Source organism: Sarcophilus harrisii, chromosome 4 (assembly GCF_902635505.1).
Source record: "Sarcophilus harrisii chromosome 4, mSarHar1.11, whole genome shotgun sequence".
Lineage (NCBI taxonomy): Eukaryota > Metazoa > Chordata > Mammalia > Dasyuromorphia > Dasyuridae > Sarcophilus > Sarcophilus harrisii.
Window position 1 is genome coordinate 48,333,955 of NC_045429.1, and position 24,780 is coordinate 48,358,734.

The 24,780-nt window shown below is 33.8% G+C and overlaps 1 protein-coding gene across 2 annotated transcripts in view; it reads left to right on the forward strand.

Moving 5' to 3' along the window:
* Positions 1 to 3,400: 3,400 nt before the first annotated feature.
* ADGRL4 (adhesion G protein-coupled receptor L4) overlaps positions 3,401 to 24,780 on the forward strand; it is a 128,277-nt gene continuing 106,897 nt past the window's right edge. For both annotated transcript variants that reach the window (XM_023501736.2, XM_031936783.1), the window contains exons 1-2: positions 3,401 to 3,535; positions 5,809 to 5,958. In XM_023501736.2, coding sequence (XP_023357504.1) covers positions 3,514 to 3,535; positions 5,809 to 5,958 — 172 coding nt within the window. In that variant the 5' untranslated portion in view covers positions 3,401 to 3,513. The remainder of the gene's footprint in view (positions 3,536 to 5,808; positions 5,959 to 24,780) is intronic.

Below are 24,780 nucleotides of genomic sequence, written 5' to 3' on the forward strand. Positions count from 1 at the left end.
GAAGGTAGTTAGTGTACTTTATCATTTTCCTCTTGAATTATGGCTGGTCATCGTGTTTTTCAAAATTCTAAACCAAGGCAGTTACTTTACATAAGGGATAGCATGGTGGGCCTGAAGTCATGAAGAACTGAGTTCTATGAAGAATAATCCTAGTTCTAATATTTGTCATTTGTGTGACATTGTACAAGTAATTTCTCTTTGAGTATTAAGTATGGGGAGGTAGGTGGTGCAGTGGATAGAGCACCAGTTCTGAAGTCAGAAGGACCTGAGTTCAAATCTGGTCTCAGACACTTAATACTTCCTAGCTGTGTGACTCTGGGCAAGTCACTTAACCCCGATTGTCTTAGAAAAAAAAGGGAAGAAATAATTAAGTAAAATAGAGATATTAGCATATAACTTCCATGATATTTATAAAGTATTTAGAGTAGCTCCTACCATAGAGTAGGTGCTAAAAGATGAAAATACTATGCTATGATCCATATTCAATCTCCAGAGTCCTCTCTCTGGATGTGGATGGCTCTTTCCATCACAAATCTGTTGGAATTACCTTGAATCATCTCATTGCTTTTTTGGTTGGTTGGTTGGTTGGTTTTGCTCATTGAATAGAGGAGTCATATGGTCAGATCTGAATTTAAGGAAAATCACTTTGTTAGCATGAATTGGAATGGGAAGAAGATTGTTGCAATAATGTTGGAGATAGGCGATGAGGAACTAAACAAAGATGGTAGCCATGTGAAAGAAAAGGGGTCAGATTGAAGAAGTGTTATGGAGGAACAAATTGGAAGATTTCTTACTGGCTATGTGAGACAAGGGACAGTGAACAGCTAGAATTATGCCAATGTCAGGAATTTAGAAGACTGAAAGGTGAATGCTTAATAGTAGTAGGGAAGCTAAAAAGAAGGGAGGCTCGTAGAGTTCCATTTTAGAGAATGTTGAGCTTGTGATTTCTTTGATATCTAGATTGAAAAGTCCAATAGATAAATGACGATATGTAATAGAAGTTCAGGTACTAGTACTTCATTAAAGAGTGATGGCAAAGTTCAGTGGGAAATTGATTTATTTTTTATTTTTTATATTTTCCTTTAATAGTAACTCTAAAAAACCCCTAAATTTTTCTTTCAGTTTTTTTTTAGTGATAAATTTAAATTGCAAATCAAATCATTTTTCTATACATTTAAATTCTTTTTTCTTCTTCAAAAAGATAAATCAGAGTCAGGGCTTCTTAAACTTTTCCCACTCATGACTCCTTTTCCATTACATGACCATCCCAAATATAGAGGTATATGAAGTCCATATTTTGATCATAGTTTAAGAAACTTGGAGATTGATGATGATGAAGCCACATAGTGACTCCCTTAATTCCTGAAGAAATTTCTCTTTTTTATAAAGGGGATTCCGGGTGATTTTGATTTACAAAAGAGCAGTCTTAAAACTGAAAGCTTTTTACAAAACATTGTCTATTCTTTCTGAGTCCTTTTTCACCCCTTTGAGAAGAATTATGTTGTTTTTGGTAAACATCCATCTGCCAACAAAAACAAGGGGGAAAAAATAGACCTGACAGAAATTATTTGGGATTAAGGCAAACATTTTCACTTACCTTTAAAACCCCCAACAAGCTTGTTTTGTGTATGAAGCCTAAACTGAGTAGAATAAGGTATTTTATAGAATATTTGAATTTGAATTAGCTCTTTCATGTTCATCATAGCAAAAGTGTGTTTTAGGGCATGGGACTAAATGAACCATTTGAGGAAAAGGGTTCAGTATTCGTTCTAATTATTGGTAGCAGTAGAATAAATAATTAGCTACGCTTCCCATCCCCTGCTCCAAACAAGACTAAAAAAATCGTAGCTTCTACTTTAATAGAACGTCCTGCTTGGGTTAACAAGATGTATCTTACATAGTTTCTACACCAGTAGTTTTACATGCCCTTGGCAAATGCCTCAACTACTTTACCCTTCTTACCACTGATAGATACTCTTTATATCATATATGCATGCACACTCTCTAGAGTCTTACAATCAGTTAGGAAACCAGTTTAGAATTTGGCTCTGTTCTTTGTAAAACAGAGACACTCAGGAATGTGCTTTTTGAAGCGAAGTTGTAAATGTGAGTATGTTGAAACTAAACTTGCTATGTATGTATATTTTGACTATAGATAAGCTATATCCTCTTGAGGTGGAGTCAAACCAAAATATGGAAAATGCTATAGCAGCCTGGAACAAAATTAAGCTAGTTGAATTTAAAATGAAGTGGTTAGTTATTTGAGTTTTAAACCAGAATATATTCTTCATTCATATATATTCTGATGTTAGCTATTCAGTTAAAATGCTATATACATGAATATTTGGGAAAACTAGAGAAGCCGTCAATTCAATTCAATATTTCTTAAGCTCCCATTCCAGGCAAAGCAATGGATATATAAAAAGAGTAGTGGTGAATGAACATCTTGTCTGTTTATATTATGATTGTATTATATTTATATATTATGTTGTGTTATATAGTTTTAAATATTATAGATTATTATTTATGTTGTTTGAAATATTTTTGTACTGTATTTGTTTGTATTAGGGATAATACAATTCCTCTGTAAAAGTAATATTTGATGTGCAAACTTGAACTTAACTCTGAAATTGAACAGCTTGTGTCTCTGGACAGGATATTTTACTATTCTGATCCTGTTCCCTTCTCTGGAAAATCCTTTTTTTCCACTTGTAAAGCTCTACCTCATTTTTTGATGAATCACCCTCCCAAGAAGTTGGTAGCTGAATTAGGGAACAAACCCATTTTATAGATGAGGAGATAAAAAAAGATTATAAACTGTGGGAAAGAAAAGATTGCCATCGATCTTAGATTTCTGTCCAGTATTAAATATACAAGGTCGGCTGGAGAGAAGCAGATGCACTTGTGCAATGAAGAGAAGATTCTGGCTTAGGGAAAGGGGGTTGCTATGTATAGGATTTGGGGGTTAGGCCTGGAGATGCACAGTTTTGTTTGCCTTAAGGACTGAGAGCTCTCTGAGAGATTTAGAATCACAGGATAAAAGTTCAAATCCTGATTGTCTTACTCTCATGGGAGAGGCTTTACATAGTCTGGTCTGGTGATGAACTAGCTGACCTCTAAAAACAGTGAGAGGTATGGAGAGGAGAGAGGGATATGGGAAGAAGCTTCTCCAGGAACATCTAAGAGGATGTGCAAGACTTTGGGAGAAATAATGACCATTTCCAGGCCAGGCAACAAGCCAGGCTGGGGTAGAGTCCTGGTGGCCGGACATGGGAGGTGGCTTTCGTTGTTTTCCCACATATACACATACACAAAAGGTCCGGGAAGTCTCTAAAGGAAGTTAAAAACGTCATTGCTCTAGCACACTGGGGCCTCCCCCCACCTCAGCTGACCCCCACCCCCACCCCAGTCAGCTGCATCCAGGGTCCAAAGGTAGAACCAGCTTTCTGCAGCCACAATTGGAGCACACAGCCCTAACCCAGCGCAGCCAGGCACTCGCCCCCTCCACTGCCAATGAAACTGATCCCGCTTCTAGGTGAGTTTCTGTCCTTGATCCTGGGAGGGAGCAGGGCCCGCCAGCATTTTCCTGGCCTTAAATTTGGAGAGATCCATGTGACACCCACAGTCTGGAGTCAAAGATTCAGGAACAATTCCAACACTTAATCCTCCTTTGACTTTAGATAAGTGATTTCCCCTAGCTGGACCTCAATTTCCCCGCTATAAAACTCAGTGAGTGGACCAAGCATCCTCTTTAGTTGGTTCGTAATTCCCTTTGGATCGTAAACTCCTTTGGCAATGTGGCAAGTCTATAAAATCCTCAGGATAGTATCTTGAAATGTGTTTTTAAAAAAATGTGTTTTAAAAAATTAAAAATGTGTTTTAAAAAACCAAAAAAAATAATAATTATATTTTAATTTATTAAAAAATAGTTTTGGTTTACAGAACTCAAATTAAGAATCTGTAAATTAAATCCATGGTCTGGTTCTTTTCTGGGCCTCTTAACTTAAAAGTTGAGTCCTCCTGTCTCTAAAATTGAGAAACTACATCTTTCTTCTCTATCTCAACAAAAAAATTCCCAGAGAGACAAGAAAGTGTTAAATTCCAAGCCCTTGCAGTAAATAGGCTCCTTGGATCTTAATTTCAAACCATAGAAACAACCACTGGGGTTCATTTGAACATCCCTTTAAATGATGCTCTGTATGAAGAAAATAAATCCTTTGATGTACAACAAATGGATTCTGAGTGAGATTTGGTCACATCTAGGTCCTATGTAGTTTTAGCTTGGGAATATCTTGCTACTAGATAAGGATAATTTTTCTTCTGACTTTTCTTGGAACAATAACTTATATAACTTATCCCAGTCAGCCCCAAGTGGGTTTCTTGTGAGCAGCCTTCTTGGAACAACAATTTTAAAAAAATTGGGGGGTGTTGGGAGGTGCATCTTCCCAAGGAGTTTCCTTATCTCTTCTTAACAGTCCACACAGATTATGTCCAACTTTATTTTCATTCACTTAGAGATAAAGTTTTGCTCTGTCCTGTGTTTCATTGTTTTTAAATTACTCCAGATTGTGCTCTTTCCATTTCCTGAAGATTGGTCTTTGCTCTATGAATAGTAAAAGCTGAAAATCTTAAAACTTGTATTACAGAAAAGAGGTGATTTGGAGGGAAAGTTTCCATAATTAATTGGATTACAGAAATTATTGTCTCCTTTTTTTTTTTAAATGCACACATTTTAAAATGTCTGATGCTCTTTTCATAGGCAAAATGCAATCTATTGACCTTATATCATATGCTATGACTTTTTGAGTTAAGAAAAAAAGTGCTTTCAAGTTTTAAGAGTTTTCAAGTTTATTATGTATGTGCTGCTAAACAGCAAAATTTCTAGGAAAAGTAAATTTTAAATCATCCTAATTTAATTTTAAAAAGACCCAAAATGAAGGTATGATCACCTATATGATCTTGGGATAGTCACTTTACTTGCTTGGGCCTTAATTTCCTCAAACTAGATGGTTCTCTAAGGTGACTAACCTCCAACTCTTAAATTTTCAGAGGATTGTAAAATGTAAATTCTATGAACTTAGAGCATGATATTGTGTTATTTATACATCCAATCCCTACCTCAGAGCCTAGGATATCAATCAAGCATTCAGCAAGCATTTATTAAGCACCTCCTCTGTGTTAAGCATTATTTTAAAGGTTGAGAATACAAAAAACAAAAAACAAAACAACAACAATAAAGGAAATCGTCCTTGCTATGAAAGAATTACAATTGTGGGGAGAGACAGAGACAAAGACATAGATAGATAGATGATAGTAATACATAAAAAGAGAGAAAAATGATAGAAATAGATGGATAGATGGACAGAGAGGAATAAATAGAAAGTAGATAGATGAAAAGATAGCTAGAACTTAATGTGTTTGATAATAGACTAATTGGAGGTTCTATGCCCCACTTGAAGAAACAAGAAAATGTTGTTTTAATATTCTTCACAAAAAATGATTGCAATCTGTTCTTAGCAGTACCATTTATGGGAGCATAGGATTCATAGATTTAGAACTGGAAGTTACCCAAGAGGCCAACCTTCTCACTTAACATTTTTGAAAACTGAAGTTCAGAAAGGTGAACAGATTTGCCCAATGACACATAGATAATAAATATCCCAGGAGGGATTTAAACCTTTGTCCTCTAAACCTCACAATTTTTTCAATAAGTGCAGTTATCTGATTTGAATTGTGTACTCTCCAATTGAATTTCAAAAAAAAAAAGCAAAAGAAAAAAATATATTTTAAGTGTCTCCTTTCATTTAGTGTGCTTGTCCACTTTGCTGGACGGGGCCTTTGCTCAGAACTGTGCCAGGACCCACTGTAACCCAAAAGCAAAATGTGAGATTCAGAATGGAGTGGAAGGCTGTTATTGTTTCCCCGGATTCACAGGAAATGGCATAACAATATGTGAAGGTAAGTATTCTCTCATAACTATTAGAATTGTTTTGACAGAAGAAGATTTGACTGCAAACATTACTATTCTTTTGTTTTACCAATTGTATGCAATATGCTTTTTAAAAAATCGATCATCATACAGAAAACTTTTGACCTAGTAAATATTGAATTTGAAATGTACCAGATCTATATCCTCTCCCTTTGAGGGGTGCGATAGCAGTTATAGGAGCAAAGGGTGTTGCCTGTATATGTGATTTCACCCTTTGGGAAACTCCCTATGTAGAGACTCCCTCCTGTTGAAAGTCTGCAAGTCCCCTGTCATGAATTATCTTAGAGCATTGCCTCAAATGCTGAGAATTCAGTGATTCACTTACTCTTTATTCCTCAGCTGGTGTATATCAGAGACAGAAGCAGAATTCAGGTGTTTTTGACACCAAAATTGTTCTGTCCACTGCATTCCCCATACACATCTAATAAAGGTAATTTATCACATGGAGAGAGACCTTCTTAACTGTGGTTAGCTGACACGAGAGCTGCAAAAACAACTATAAAACCTTTCCACAGGATGGTGACATGCTCATGTGTTCCTTGATCACAATTTTACCATAATATATTGAGATTGATTGTTGAGCCTTGAACTCCTTCCTAGAAAGTTTTCCTTCCTTACCTATACATCTTAGCTTCCTTTAAGATTCATCTCAAATGCTTTTCCCAGACTTCTCAGCTTTCAATATCTTCTTCTTTGGGATTATCTTCCATTTATCCTGTATATATATATATATATATATATATATATATATATATATAGTGCAAAGTGACATATACATATTGTCTCCTCTATCAAAATAATAACTTCTTGAGAACAGGGACCCCCCCTCCTTTTTTTTGTGTATATCCAGAGCTTAACACAATGCTTAGACCATAGTAAGCATGTAATAAATGCTTGTTAATTGATTGATTGATTGATTCCTCGGGCATCCAGTTGAGAAGACTCTCTGGACCCCAAGGGGTAGCAAAAAACATGGGTTTTCTTTTGTGAGGCTGGCCAAGGTTAATCCTAGTTACCAGTTTTGCACAGAAATACAATATCACATAATGTATCTTAACAAACAGTAGGTATAGCGGGAAAACTTCTGCATTTAGTCTTAGGATCCAAGATGGCTGAAATGTTCCTTCTTCTAGCAATAAGCAATCATCATCTGAAATTTTCTTGAAAGCCCACCTCTTCCACTTCAGTCAACAACATTTATTAAGCCCTTATTATATGCCAGACACTGTGTTAAGCATTAAAAGTATGATGCTAAAAGTGAAATGGTACCTACCCTAAGGAGTTTTTATTTTATTGAAGGAAATATAAAATCTCCCCAGTTTAAAAAAAGCAAGCAGGATTCTCTTTGGAAATATAAATGTCAACTCTACCTTCATTCAAAAATCCATAGAATGAACATATCTTTTTGTTTAAATACAGTCCACATATAATTTAATATTCTAACATTTTTAAGGAATAATAGGAAGGGTCAGCTAGGTGGTGCAGTGGAGAGAGCACCAGGCCTCAAGTCAGGAGGACCCGAGTTCAAATCTGATCTCAGACACTTAATGCGTCCTAGCTGTGTGACCCTGGGCAAGTCACTTAACCCCAATTGCCTCAGCCAAAAAAGAAGAAGAGGAAAAAGAAGAAGAAGAAAAGGAGGAAAAAGAAGAAGAAGAATAGCAGGGAAATAACCCAGCCAAGTTCACAACCAGGAACTGATAGAATGATAAAAACTCTCATCATTGATATGAATAAAATGGATATCACTGTTGATATCAGCTTTGTTTTTTCTTCCTGTATATGGCTTTTCAGGTCTCAATGTTCTGTCTTGAATTCATCCACTGTGTCATTCATGACTTGACTGTTACTACCAGCTTATCAACTCACTACACTAGTAGGCTCTGTCTCAACATTTTCCATTCACCATAGGGTCACAGAATTTAGAGCCAAGAGAAGTCTTATCTAATACCAGAAGGATAACTTAACCGGCCAAGCACAAAAAACAAAAGAATATCTTGGCCAGTTCAGTGGTAATTAAAATAGGAAGAAGTAAGGGTGGCCCTTGTAGCATAAGCAGACCACAAAAGAAAGGGGAGAATTTTGTAATCTGTAGACAAAGCCGTGGTCATATTACCTTAGTTATCCTTAACACAGTGTCTGGAACATAATAAGGGCTTAATAAGGGCTTAGACTGAAGTGGAAGAGGTAGGTTTTCAAAAACATTTCAGATAATGATTATTTATTGCTAGAAGAAGAAGGAGCATTTCAGCCATCAGCTGGGCTAAGGGAGTTAACTTCAAGGTAGCCACAAGCAGCTGAAGGAAGAGCCGAGTAAACTTAGTAAGAAAGTAAATGAAATAAATACCCCAGGTAACTCAGGTAATAATCCCAATAACCTTTACTTCTTTCGGTGTTTCCCAATGTTCTCTCAATGTTTGGGGATAAAGAAGGGGCAGGATCTCATTCTATACTGCCTATTCAGCAGAGTTGCCAATGAGTGGAATTTTCAAAGAGAAATTTTGGCTTGATTGCTAGGAGAAAACAAACAAACAATAACCCTAACATCTTGAAATTTTATTAAAAAAGGAATGAACTACTGAGAGAGATGATGAGTTGCCTTATTTTGAAGTTCTAGCAAGCTGAGGGTAGATGCTCACTTGTCAGTTGTATTATTGTGGGGATTCCTTCCCTTCATATGGTTGGTCTCAGTGCCTGTTGGAGTTTCTTCTAATTCTAATTATGTGATACTTGCGGTTCCTTTGAAGAGGTCAATAGACCAACTTTCAATAAAGAAAAAAAAAACCCACAACTTTCCAAGTTATATAAATTATGTTTAAAATATAATTAAATGGTGAGTTCAGATGAGAACGGCACAATATTATACCTCTAAATGTATTTAAGACAACACTGAGGTTTTTCTAATTAAGCCAGTGTACTGAGCACTGTTAATATTGCATGTATTTGCTTATAGCCTAAACAACTTGTATTGCGTGATTCAATTTGATAGGCTCTTAAAAAAGATTAAATATACAGCATAGTCAGGCTAAGCCTCATCATAATTAGTTTAATGCTTAAAATATGTAGAGCAAAGCTACAATGGCTTAATAGTACATTAGATCAAGCGTTCGCCTGCTCTGTACATGCAGCAGGAATTTGTAATATGCTGTTCTACAGACTCCACAAAATTCTTTTCAATAAATAATCTTGGATTTTTATGGGGTAGTTAATTGAATGGCATCATCACATTTTGATAGTTCACTGACCTTCAGAATAGCCCCATCAATCATGTTTGCATATGTTTCCTTTCTAACGATTACTGCCAGGACAACGTTTCTTAGTAAGCAGCTTTCCTACTTTGTTCTATAGATTGGCCGCAACTGTCATAATTACCATTATTAACATCAATAATTTTTCTCCATTTGGACCTTTGCCAAACTAAGGTTTTAATGATGTTTTTAATAGGTTTTTTTTTTTTTTTTATAATACCGCCACCCTTAAACGGGGTATGTATTCTTTTTATTTTCTTTTATTTCCTCTCTCTGTGTTGATAACCAACTAAACAGCAGTAAATGTTTTCTATGGAAAAAAGACAAAATAGTTCAAGGTCCTTTGGTCTGCCTGTTTTTCATGCTGTAAAACATTTTTTTAAACATAAAAATATACCAGTTGTCAGTGATTTTTCTTTCAAGTTTCCGTTTATATGTGCTTTAAAAAAATCCTTGTCTTATCCAAAGGAACTTGCATACTCATTCATTTGTACAGAATTTTTACTGTCTGCTGTTTTTAACTTCCCCACTAAAAGTGTCTGAATCTTTGTAATTAAAAAGGAACATTCATATTTTTAAAATATTATTTTAATCTTTGATTTTTTAATTTTTCATAAACATTTTTTTTTTTGTTTCTCCCACCTTTAATTCTATTTATCCACATTTTATAAATGAAGAAACAGATTCTGGGAGGTCAGGGGAATTTGGCCATGGTCACAACATTAATAAAATGGCATGTCTTCTACTAGCAGAGAATTCACATTTAGATCTTCCTGTGTTCAACTGCGATATTCTATTCACTGCTTCCTACAAGCACTTTCCTCTTGGTGGAAGTTCAACTACCAAATTCTGCATTTAAAAAATAGAGCAGCTACTTAAAATCACTTAAAACTTCCTATTTCAGAAATCACATAAGAGCAGCGCCTCTGAAACTTCATACATATGTGTGTGTGCAAAAAAAAAAAGAAATATATATGTATATATACATATTTATGTTACATGTGCATATGTATGTATATGTAGTGTGTATATGTATATATACACATACAGACACACACACATATGATTTCCCTGTACCTTTTTCTCATAACAATGTTTTAAAACTTCATAATTGAATTATGAATTGAATTATCAGTTAGAGGTGAATGATAATAAATTTGTTTTTTTTTTTTTCATTTATGTTATTTAAGCCCCAAAATCTGCCATGGAGATTGCAAAGAATTCCTATATGAGAGTACTAAAATCCATTAAAACTGCCCATTTCAGAAGTCACAATACAGAATATTCAAACGACAAATGCATACACTATGACAATGTCACACAGCCATATAAACTCATACACACTCATGAATACTAAGCCTTCATCTTTTCTTTCTACTTCATGCTAAAGTAACATTTGTTTACAGAGTAAAGAGAAAGATATCATATAATTTAAGCTGAACTTTTTTGGAAATTATATTACAGGGACTTGCTTCAATTTGTGTGAGAAATGAAAAAAAAATGAGCTTTGCTTTCTCCAGTTTTTCTTTAGCTCTATCTCTCTGAGCTACGCAGAGATTAAAACTGGGCCCTAAATGTGGGACTTCAAGTCCATTTTAATCTTTTCATAGTTGGCAATCATAAAACTTGCAGGAGAGTTTAGGGACAACATGTTTGCTTCACCAACACATCTAATGTTCTGTGTTTCTGGATGTCTTGTATGAGCTTCCTGCCTTATCAACATTTTTAAGATTACAACTTATATTTTGTAGAAACAGATGATATTTGCTTTGATCTGGGAATGTCAAGTCCCAGGTTTTATAAGAAATTAACATATTTTATAGCCAACTCTTCTTATTTCAGAAAATGATGATTTAATTTGAAAATTTCCCAGTTTTCTACTGATTCTCCTCTTCCCCCTGCTTCTCCCTTCAAATGTCTGATTTTGGAAAAATGTTGCTGCTCCCTGGGTTTTCTGCCAGAGAACAGGTTTAAAAAAAATAGTAAAGTGGGAAAAACTCATTTTTTAAAAAGTATATTTTCACTAATGTGTTTCATCTTCATGTCACCAACATTTACCAATATGTCCTTATTCTTACTCTTCAATAAAAAGCAATCTCTTATAATAAATAATAGGAACCAATATAATAATTTATTATAATAACAATTATAAAGAGTAAGGGAAAACAATGCAGCAAAACTAGCCTATAAATCAAAAAAGTTTAAACTGTTTCCAGTGTTCCATAATCCACTGCCTCTGCAAATACATAAGAGAATGGCCTTTCTTATATCTGTTTTTTGAGGACAAAATTGGTTGTTCTAATTTTACAACATTGAGTTCCACAAATCACCCAATTTTAATATGCAGTTTCCATATTATGTCCTTCATCAAGGCTTCCCAATTGCCTACTCTTCCCAATAGGTAACAGATTTTCTCCCTCCAGAATCACACATGAGTTTTATTGCACCTCTCTTATTCTCTCATCTTTGGATTATTTTGTATCAGAATATGAGGTCAGGGACTATATTTTTTCTTTTAAAAAGTCATTATTGGACTTTTTACAAATATTTTTTTTTTTTTTGCTACAACATCTAGCAGACTACTCCTTAAATAGCTGACATATAAACATTTTTATTGGTGCTGATTTATTACTTTAGTCATTTTGGAATCAGAAGATTGATCAAACTTTTGGGGAAAATGATGTTTTTGGTAATTTTGTATATTTCATTTAATTTCTGCACACATAGATAATAGCTATGGGTTACCAGTCTTATTTCAAATTATGTGTAAGTATAGGGACAATAATACTAATCACTCAAAATTATAAGATCCCTTAAGGTTTATAAAATGCTTTCTCAATTTTAAAATTAAAAATTAGAAATTAAATGAGAACTGACTGGCATCTTGGCACTTGCAACTCAGAGGACCAAGCATTCCCTTCTCAATTCACAACAGTCCTTGAGCTAATTAATAAAACATTACTATTTTTCACTTTAGGGATGGGGAAACTTTGAGAGGCTTAATTGCATGCCTGTACACAATTAATATGGTGTGTGAGGTAGGATTTGAACCCAGGATAATTTAGCTTATTTTCAAGTGTTTAAGTGTCTCTTAACTTCACAAGAATTAGGCCAATAACATAGCAAGATTTAAAAAAAGTAATCTGATTAAGTCCCTTCCCATGAGGATCTTTCAGTCCAGAAGGATAAAATCAAATATGTACAAAAATAACTAAAATGCCACTAGAAATATGAAATTGAATGACTACTTAAAAGTGCTAACAGAGGACATAATTCCAATATCAGTAACGCTGTTTGTGGTTGTACCTTGCTCAGACCACATCTGGAGTAATAAAGTCAATTTGGATGTAAGTTTTAGTGTGTTCAGAAGAGGGCCCCTTCTTCTGGGAAAATTCATCATAATGAAAAAACAAAACAAAACAAAAAAAAACAGCTGTGTACTCTTAGCCTGAAAAAGGAAAGAAAGACTCATAGGGTACAGTACAATAGTGACTTAGTTTATTTGGTCCTAGAACACAAACTAGGTACCATGTGTGGAGATTACAGATAGACACATTCAGGCTTAATAGAAGGCAAGGCATACTAACCATTAGAACAATTCAAAAAGGAGAATTGACTACTTTAGGATCCTAGATCAAATCACAGATTTGAAGCTGAAAAGGGACTTTAGAAACCATCCAATATGTCTTCCTACCTTTCATTTTTGCAGATGAGGAAACTGAACCCAAAGGAGTTGCTTGAGTTCATATATTAATGCTAACATAGAATTTGAATCGAGGAATTTGCCAGCAGAAGCTAAATGTCCTTTATCAACTTACTAACTGACCCAGGCTTCTAGATCAATATTTGAGATATTTAAATACGGCTTTTGTCTCCCCAAATGTATTGAGAAAGATATTAGCAAACTTTCATTAACTATGTTAAGTACCGGGAATAGTCCCACCTTTAAGGGAGCCCACAGACAATAAACAATCATTTACAAACAAGATTGATGATAGATATACATGCATGCATACATACACATATACGTATATATGTGTGTGTGTGTATTATATATACAGAGAAAGAGAGAGAGAGAGAGAGAGAGAGATGTGTATGTGTCTATGATTGTGAGTGTACTCTTCATGGCTCCATTTGGGTTTTCATGGCAAAGATAATGGAGTTATTTGCCATGTCCTTTCCATATCATTTTACAAATGAAAAAATGGAGGCACATAAGATTAAGTGATTAGCTTAGGGTCACATAACTACTAAGTACCTGAAACCAGATTTTAATTCAAGAAAATGAGTCTTCCTGACTTCAGCCTCAACAATCTGTCCACTGTGCTACCCAGCTGCCCAACAATAAGAGATATCCTTAGGTAGAATGAGCTACTTCCAGAGGCATCAGATTCTCACTTAATGGAAATTTTGAAGAAAAAAACAAAAACTGCATTACTAACATTAGAATTAGAATCTCAGATTTAGAAAAGACCTTAGAAGCTATGTAGGCTAAAATTTTCATGAGCAGGAGCCTTCTCATAACAGAAAACTAAGATCTCAAAGGTCAGAACCTATTTCTGTTTGTCCTTCTATTCCCTTAAAGCTTTACACATAATATGTTTATTGTGCTCTTCTTGAATTAGATTGGATTTCATCTGAGTATCAAAAGACTAAAAGAACTGAGAACCACTAAGTACTCCATTTTATTATACACATTTTACAGATGAGATTAAGTGATATGGCTTAGAGCCAGTTAAATGTCAAGGCTGGGATTCAAATCCAACTCTTCCTGACATCAAGATCAGCATTTTATCTAACATGTCCCACTGGATACTGACATCTTGATTTCTGATATAGTATCTGAACTCAGTACTCCCTTTCCTGTGCTATGAATATAATCATAGATTTAGAGTTGGACAGAATCTTAGTGGTCATTGAATACAATTCTTTTATTATTTTTTGGTAGAAAAATAAAGGATCAGAAATTTTTAAGCATCTTGCTCAGAATCACACAGCTATTAAGTGCCTAAGAAAGTATTTAAGCCCAGATCTTAACTTCAAGTTTAAGACTTTATCCATTACACCAAATTGTCTCTCATTCCTTCATAGAAACTGTTCTATAATGGTGGAACATGGACATAGCTTTGCCTGGCCTCCTTGAATTTTAGTCTCCTTGTTAGTCAAAAGCATAGACTCTTATTGATCATATGTTTATATTTTCATTGATTTGGTCTCTTAAAATATTATTCCTAATATATGGAATATTTTTAGGGATTTGCATGTTGCTCTCACTCAGAGAGTTTGCAAAATCTTTGTGCCTGGATGTACACTGTTGAAGGGAGGTTTACCTACCCAATTTTATATTATTTTTTAACCTACCCTAAGTTGGAGTCAGGAAGGAATGAAATTTTTTTCTTTATTGCTTTGAAAGGACTATTATTAGCATCTGACTACAACTAAACCCATGAATGGTGTTGTTGAAAAAACCCATCCCCCAACCGCAAGAGGGTTTCTGAAGGTCTTGTTGATTATTCATATAGGGAGACTTATTTGTTTAATTAAAAATGTGTTTTAACCCATGCCAAGTGTTACTAACTTCCTTTCTCTAGGAAAATTCCTTTTCATCCTTTTCAATGACTCTGAAATCAACCAACAGATTACATATTTGGAGGATGTAGGAAAATTCATTTAAGAAGCTGTTAATATATTATCTCAGATAATGTTCCACTTTCTGTCTGCCAGAGATATGATTTTATATCCTGTGTTCCTGTATCAAACATAAAATTGGTCCCATGGCCCAGAAGTAACGAATAGATTTGTCTAATTTGTTAGGCAGAAATATGAAAAAGTATTGCACAAAATGGATTTCGTGGTTGTATAAATGTAGCGCAAATTTAACAGTAAATTTTGAAAAGCTTTTTACAAAATAAAAATGTGATTTGTTTTCAGTAAGGAAGGTATACTTCACTAAATAATAAAACATTATGGCACAAGGTTATTGGGATAGATTACTGACTGCATTACTTTCAGCTATCTAGATCCTTGCCATATAGTGAATTGTAAAAGTCTCAAGCTTTAAGCTTTAAATCATCATTGTTATGCTTATATTTGTGAGGTCTAAGAGAGAAACTAGTAGAAAATGTTCTAGTCAGAGGAATTAGAATATGAAGAAGAATGTTGCAGAGAAGTTTAATGGAAGATGATATCTTTAGATGCAACTCAGATGGTTTTTGCCTTAAAATGTGAATAACAAGTATTATTGGTCAGACTGGCTTCATTACTGATAGGTTCTATTAAATGGATTATATTTAATGCAATTTGATGCTATTTTCGACTTCAACTATGAAGTTTCCTCTGTGTGTCTGTGTGTATGTGTGCTCACTCTAATATGTCATTATATTGGGTGCAGAAATATAACTGGCAAATTTTTGCCCAAACTCTTTGTATATAATTGTTTAAACTTCCCCAATTGCATTGCCTAAAAGAGAGAAATAAAAAAAAAAATGGTCAAATCTTGTATATACAAAGCACTTTACGGAGGAAACACTTTGGGCCTTCACTTGCCATGGATAGAGATAATGACCTTCTCTAGCAAGATCAGAATCTAACCAAACATTGTATTCTAAATATAGAGCACAAAGCCTTGTGCCATTTGTGAAAATGCTATCAGGAAGAAAACCTGAGGACTGAGTTTCTGCACTGTATTTTTTAGGGACATAGATTTAATTTAGAGATTATAGTTTGAAAATAAAATTTACAGTATGAGTGTTTTTGGCTGATAAGAAATTGATTTTGTGACCTTGGTGTGCGTTAATTGAAATATCTGGCTCTGTGTCTTGACTAGGTTAAAGGAAACCATGTATGCCTGGAACCATATTATTCCTTCACCTTGAACTCTGCAATTAATCATAGTTGTAATCACCAAGAGGAAGGAAGCTACCATTTTACTGTAGAAATGGAAGTTGAACAACCCTTGTTCATTGTCTGATGAATGGGATCATACATAATTAGCATCAAACTCAGTTGAGTCATTCCAGTCTATGATGGATTTTCTTTCATTTGAATTAATATTAGCATTGAATGTACATAGAATGTTTTCTAGTAAAATATTCTTACAAAATTTTTGTATTTACAAAGTGAATTATTAAGATCATTGTGAAATTAGATATGGAGAAAAGAACTTAAAATTTCATATTTTTAGGTGTTGCCTAGTACTTAGAATGTACTTGAAAGGATGTATTTGAATTAATACAAACATACCACTATAATAATTAGAAGTTTTTCTAAGTCAGAGAACCTTAGAGAACATCTATTCCAAGTCCTTCATTTTTTGGTAAGAAACAAAGGCCTAGAAAATGTTTGACATTCATAACCAAATCTCCTAAGGAAATTCCTGAGGCACAGTGAAATTGACTTATTCAGGGTCATTTAGCTAGAAAGTAATAGTGGCAGAATTTGAACTCAGGTTTTTTAGACCCAAGCATAGGACTCTAACTACTCTAGAGCTCTGTGAGTGAATGATACTAGTTATTTGAAAAAGTAATCTCGATAAGGGATGTATGGTCTTCTGCCACTATTCATTCTGGAATTTGACCCAGACATCTGATGATGAATTGTGTTTACATTAAACTAATTGTATTGCAATTTTTTCTACCTGTTGTTGCATATGTATGGTCAATTATTATTTCTTTAAGAGAGAGCTGCTAGTGTACTCCATGTCATAAAGGTTCCAATGTTAACTTTTCTTGTGCCATATGGAAGATGGCTTCTGAAGATTAATTCTAGGCATATAGTCAGAGAAACCCATTGAGAATACCAAAGAAATTAGAACAGCACTTTGGTGCATATGGAGTGCAATGCAGACAAGCAGATGCTTGATTATAGCTTTATGTTTGTTCAACTAATGTTATGTTCATTGCAGCAATTTTGTTATACACCAGGATGTGGAGGAGTATGGCCTATCAGATGTACTTTAGATTTAAATTTTTGAAACTGGTTTATTTGTAGAAAAATGTTTCTGAAAGTTTCCATCAGGAAGCAGTTATTTTTCTGCCAATAGGTTATTTTCAAAACTTTAAAAAAGTTAAATCACAGCAACTGTAAATTCTTTTATGGTGATAAAGTAAAGAGTGATTTTGAATTGAGTTTTGATCCGTTTTTTTTTTTTTTTTTAGTAAATTTAGACAGAACAGTCTGAATAGGTATCTAATCTGGGTTAACAAGTGAAAAAGACTTTGAAGTCTGCAAAATTTTTGTGATCATCATCCCATTTGAACCTCACAACAATCCTATAAGCTGTATGCTTTTGTAAAAAAGCTGTAAGCTATTATTATAGTCATTTTACAGATGATAGAACTGGGGCTCAGTGAAGAAGTGTCATGCTCATATTCACACAGCTAATAAAAGTCAGAGTTTAAATCTGAACCCAACACTGCCTGATTCTGAGACAGCACTTGAAATGACCATGCCATAAAACCTTATTCAATTCTAAATGTCAGTATACAATGATGTCCCATTGGATTTGCTTGTAGGTTTTGCTCTTAGCTTACATTGTTTATTTTTTAATGATTAGCCCAATAATTTAGTAGATATGCTTATACAATTCTTGGATTATACTAAATTGGATGAAAATATCAAAACATTGAAAAATGGAGGATAAGGGAATGATTCAAAGGGATTTTAAAATGTTAGGTTATCCTTTTAAGCCATATTTGACTTAAATTTATGATTAATGAATACAAGATAGCAAATTTTGAGAAGCAAACCAAAAAAAAAAAAAAAAAGCTTACTTTTTAGAAATTTAGGCCTCTTAAGGCATAGCCATTTATTGGAATTAAAACTGCTCTGATCTCACTTTTATAAATATAAATTCTCTCTTTTATAATCTTATTAATAAGTAGAAACATAAAATTTCACTGTGGAAGACTTCAGAATCCATCCAGTTTAGCTCTTATCCTCCATTTTACATCCAACCAATGGTATCACCATTAAGCATATATTGAGCTCCTGCTATGTATCAAGCACTATGTTAATCACCAGGGATAAAAAAGAAAGGCAAAAAGTCCCTATATTCAAGAAGCTCACAATTTAATGAGGTGGCACCAACTAAATAAAAATACATGACTATCTAGCCTTTGCTTAGATGCAGTATTTTTAAGTAATAATAAGGACCCACTGCTTTCTGGGTAGCCCACTGAACTTGTCATTTCAGAAGGCCTGATAAATTTATTTGTAATTATGAAATTTATATTTGATTGTACGTTCTGATTAATACAGAAGAAAGACAGTTTGTTAGTTTACATTGAGCAAATGCCACGTGAATGCTCATTTTGGACAATTGTATTTACAATCATAACCTCACCTCCTTTTCAGCATATGTTTATAACATAGTACTCTTTTCCAGTTTATAAATATTTATATTATTTATATATTTATACCAAATATTTGTTATTATTTTGGTTATATATTTAACCAATTAGCTCATATTAACATAGTTCTTTCAAGGGTATTAACCTATTTCTATACAATAATGTTATAAGAAAGCATGACAGAAATTATTATCCCCACATTATTGTTGGGGAAAGTGAGAAGTGTTGAGGTTAAGTGACAGCTGAGATCCCATAGCCTGTAAGAGTTCTCCAGGATAAAATTCCAACTCTTTTTTGCTTCAAGTAATAGCTAACATTTATTTAAAGTTTAAAGGATTTAAATCCCCAGTGGTCTCTGTTGGCTTCCAGGATCAAATATGAACTTCTCTGTTTGGCACTCAAAGCCTTTCTAATAGACCCTTCCTGTCTTTCCAGTCTTCGCTGCCATGCACTTCTCAATCCCCTGACACTGGCCTCCTGGCTATTCAGGAAGTATTCCACTTCTCAAAGCATTTTTTTCCTGTTTTTCATGCCTGAAAAGTTCTTCCTTCTCATCTCTGCCTATTGGCTGCCACAACTTTCTTTAAGTCCCAAAGAAAGTCCCACCTTCTACAGGAAACTTTCCCCAACCCCTCTTAATTTGCACCTTCCCTCTCTATATTATGATCAACGTATTCTATTTATACCTTGTTTGTAAATATTTGCCTGTCTCCCCATTAGATTGTGAGATCTTTTAGGGAAGGCCCTTTTTTTGCCTCTTTTTTGTATACCTAAAGCTTCACACAGTGCATTGCACATGACATTTGATAAGACTTAAGTCTACTGAGTAGCTAAATTATATATGTCTCATCCAATTCTCATAAGAACATTGTGAGATAAGTGCTTTTATTGGAGCCATTTTATATAAAACGAAACTGAGGATAAGAAATGTTAAGTGCCTTACCCAAAATCATATTATAAGTCAGTAATTGTTTGAGGCAGAATTTGAAGTCAGGTCTTCCTGCCTCCAGGTCCATTGCTGTATCTGCCACCCAGCTGTCTAATGCTCACTGCTTTTTGAAGACAAAAAAGGAAGGGTCTTTTTCTCATTATTGAGTTTTTCCCCAAATCTCCATGTAGGACAAGATACTATTATTATTCTATAAAATTAATTCACAAAAGGCTATACTTGCTTGAGTGTCTCATCCTTTTCCTGATGCTTGCTTAACTCATTTTTTCCTATAAATTCTATTTTATTTTCGGCCTTGTAGTCCTTGTAAACCCGTGTGGTTGGATGAGTAATTCTGTCAACATATGTCTAAAACAGATCTTAACCTGGGGTCCATGAACTTTTATATACATACATAAATAAATATGTATGCACATATACATATATTTATCTTAACAATTATAGGTCAATATAATTGGTTCCTTTTATAATCTCATGTGTTTTAATTTATATGTATAAAAATATTCTGAACAGGGCCCTGTTTTACCATATTACCTGGACCATATAGAAAAGGTTAAGAGACCCAGATTTAAGAAAGCATTCATTTTTAGTGACATTTTGAAGTAGTAGTTAAATGATAGATAGATAGATAGGTAGGTAGGTAGGTAGATAGATAGATAGATGATATATATGTATAAAACAGATTGATGTATCGATATATATAGATAATATAAATAGATGATAGGTAGAAATATAGATAATACAGAGATATATACCGATAGAGAAATAGCTATGATTAGATAGGAAGAAATAGAATAATAAGAAATAGATCGATAAATTTAATTTGTGATACCTTATTAAAAAAGAATATTTTATAATGGACAGAGAGCCATCTGTGAGGTGGAAAAGTTACACACTGACCATATGATTCTGTGTAAGACACTTAGCCTCTTATTGGCTATTGAAAAATCCCTGATACTATCAGTTGCAGAAAAGATGTCAACCAACATTGTTAGTGAGTTTCCTTATACTGCAGTTCAGTACATCTTGAAGTCACAGATCCAGTTCCTTTTACCCTCCATAATATTCACATCTAAAATTCAGATTGAAAATGTCATGAAAAGTGACACAAAACCAATATTTACTGAGATGCTCCTTGCAAAGAAAAGGCTCAAGAAAAAGGAAAAACCTTTTGTTTGTCCTCTTATTCAAAATGATCCTTAATTTTTTTTTTTTAACTCTGTGAAATTCCAAGGATCTTTAATTTCCTCAGCTTTGGAAATTTCTCCTACCAAAACAAATTTTAGCTAAACTAGGACTCAGGTTTGACCTAGACAGTTGTTCAAGTTACATAAAGATTAAGTGGTTTGCCTGTAGTCAATATAACTAGGAAATAATAGAATTAGGATTTGAACTCAGTCTTCCTGAATCCATGCACAGCACTTTATTCAAAGTACCGCTATACGGTCTCTACAGAAAACTAAAACTCTGTGTAATTATCAAATATCCCAACTTTTGTAAATATTCTGATGTCTCCTTACTGTGACCCCACTCCCCATTTAATTGTAAGCATATAATAACATTATTTATGGACTATAAATTTACCATCATCTAGCTTTCATGCCAAATTGAGAATATATGTTTTTCCTTTGACATTGTTCCCTTTTTGTTTTGAGTTTTAGTTGTAAAATTACCACTGAGCATGTGCGGCAGTGGTCCTGAAGGTAAAGGATGACCCCACCCAATGAATTATTGGCAAGAAAGATCTTTAAAAAAGTTTCCATTCGTGAACTTCTTGGAATCACTGGAATATATTTGTTGTTTAATATAATGAATATATGCCAAGAAAACTCCAAATAGGGTCACGGAGAGTCAAATATGACTGAAAATGAGTAAACAATAACAATAAGGAATACAAATGAAGACTCCAAAAAGAAATTTCCCTCTATCTTGGAAACTTAGACAATCAAATGTATGGATTTAAAATCTATAGAAGAAATTTAAATTAAAAAAAATAGATTAACAGCAAAAATTAAAACCCCTTGATACTTGAATTTTTTTCTTCTCTGTTTATTTTTTACATCTCTGCCCTGAAACTACTTCTCTTATTCAGTCTCCTCTGAAATTCTTAAAATATACTTTTAAAGAAAAAACAAACATTTTGTAACAATTGTATCATATAAAGTACTTCACTTTTTTTTTGAAAGGTAGATTTTCAAACTCATAAAGCCCAGATTCTAGTGGGGTAACTGAGATCCTTCACTATTTTGAACCTGGTTAGATATGACCAAGAAAAGCACAATTTTCAGTGAGAATAATCCTGTCCTTAATGCATGCCCTTAGGTATGAAAATAGCATTGAATAACCTTAAAATGTCAGAAATTGTGGCTGCATTTACTTCATCTATACATCAGTATTATAGCATGGCTTATGGCAAATGATGTGGTTCATAAAATAAAATTAGGCAGACAAAGGAGAAGTGGTTATAGGAAGTGATAAGTATAAATTCAGAAATGGGAGAGATCATGGAATATCTTCTAATTCATCTTTGAAGTCCATTGGATTTCACCTTCCCAAAAAGTGAAGCTGTCTTAGCGTCAAAGATCTAGAGATAGATTGAAGAGAATTTTGACTTTAAGAAAATTGGGAATGTTTTTTAATTTGATATAAACATTTATTAAAAATCTCCTATAGTCAAAGCAGAGTGCTGTGCTCTTGACTTGCAAAGATAATAATCATCACTGCCATTTACTTTTAAAGAGATATCAATGACAAATAAATGCATACAAAACCATAGCAACTAGGTGGAATCTGGAGTCTGGAAAATTAATATTCCTGAGTTCAAATTGTGACTTTGACCCAGATAATGATATGCAGAAAAAAATGGCAAATAACTACAATATGTTTGCCAACAAAGCCCCAAAATGGAGTCATAAATAGTTGAACCCCATTGTAATGATACAACAACAACAACAACAAGAACAGAAAAATCAATCAGGCAAAGTAGTATATGAAAATCTGAGGTGAAAAATTATCTTTCAGTTGGGATAAGGATAAGAGAGTCTGAGAAGGTCAAGGAGGGATCACCCAATATGAGCCTTAAAAGAAGATAAATGATGTATTCAGATATCAAAAGAGAGCATTCCAAGCATGGATGCTCCCTTTTATCTTTGATGATTTTCAAGTTCTTCTTTAAGGTGTTGCAGAAATATAAATGAAAAGCATTAAATCAAAAGGTATTGAGGAAAGGGTATTTAGATTAGTAATGGGCCTGAGGTTTGTGTCATATGAGTATTACTTGAGGAAATTAAAGTTATTTAATCTAGAAAAGAGAAGATTGCTGATGGAGACAATGATGGATATATTCAAGAATGTGAAAGAATATCATCTAAAGGAGGGTGAAGAATGGTATAAATGTTGGTTTTCTGATGACTACATCTATGGATTGGCTTTTGAATATGTTGAGATCCTGTTTCAGCCCTTGGGTTAGCAAAAGTGGATTAAAAAACTGGGTTATCTGGAATAATGCATTTAGGAAAGGCCCCTAGAATAGAGAGGGAATAAAGCAGTCCATGAATATACAAGTACCAAATAGCTACCAATGTAAAATACTGACCTCATGGAACTACCATATTTTTCTTAAAAGTGAGTTATATTTTGCCAACCCTGATTCAAAATGTTATATCAAACAGTGTATGTTTTAAAAACTGAATATATAGATATAGATACTATAAATACCATAATGTTTTTAATTGGATATATTGAACACATTTAACTATAGAGATTGGCAGTTTATTTTACCCTATTATAGTAGAATTCAAGCTTCCCGAGGACAAGAACTATAAACTTTTTGTTATTGTACATGCCAGGTTCTAAAATAGTGTCTGGCACATAGTAGGAGATTAACACATACTTACTAAATGAAATTTAAATGAATTACAGCTTCCTATAGCCATATGCTATGGTAAAGTCAGAATAGGATGGCTGAAACCATTCCATCTGGGATGAAAATTTTACTATTAAAAGAGACACTAAAGGCTCCATCCAAATTTCTTAAAGTGATCAGTTTATGTTTGGTTCCCAACACATTTATTGAGTTTAATATGTATTCAAAATATCTCTCATTTTGGGATGTTTCCCTTTGTCCTCATTTTTGACTGTTAGCCAATCTTCTTTCTGAATATTTTTGCCTTCTATTTCTGACATCAGACTAGTGTTTTAATTTAAAATTATTGACAATTATTTCAAATAGAACCCCAGCTGCTTTTAGCTAGTGATAAGTCAACAATTCAGAAAATGTTTGAATTTGAATTGCAAACATAACATTTGAAGTTCAGTTTGATTGTAATAGAAAATGCTTGACTCTATACCATAAATTTTGAAAGTTGGGATTATAGAAGAAATGGAGGGAAAAATCAGGTTTTGTAGTGAAATGTTTTAATGAAGTAAAATTATAAATAAATTGATTAAAATCTTATAATAAGCTTATTTATGCAAAGATTCTTACATGTTTTATTGAGGTAGTTTACTTTGCTGTTGAGTTCTTTCAGTCATGTCTTCATAACTTCATTTTGTGCTTTTCTTGGTAAAGATACTTGATTAGTGGGGAAAATAGGAGAGGTATCATTCCTTTTGAGCATAATAGGAAACTGTAGTACATAAAGATTTTATTTAAGGTCACATTAACAGCACCAGGATTGAATCTGGCTCAATACATATTTTTGTGCTAGTAGTAATGAGGAAGGAAACAAACAATCATTAAAGGTTTACTGTATCAGGCTTGGACATCAAACACTGGGGTTTGGCCACCAAATGATAGAGAGTGGGGGTTTTAACATAAAATATATTGGGGTTTGGGTCAGTGTCCAAAGTATATCCAAAGAATTTATAGCTTTAGACCTCCAAAATAGCAGGCAAAAGATTTTATTATGCTGCTAACAGTAGGCTAAATCCATAAGGTTTTTACCAAAGAAAAGGGGCTTTGGCAATTAACAAGGAGAAAAACCCATTTCCTAGCAGAACACACAATTAATCTGGGGGCAGATGCCATTAAGGAGGAAGATCCCATTAAGGACTGGCAAGTTTCTAATGAACCCTTAATTCTTTAAAGCAGGTTAAACTTAAAAAGGATTTAGGGTGCTAGTCATTGTGATGTCTAGAAAGCAGACTAACCCCAAAAAGGAGTTAACCAGTTAGTGACATACAGTAAATTATTTTTTAGGGAAATATAATCTTAGGGATTGACATCATAACTTGGCCTTTTGA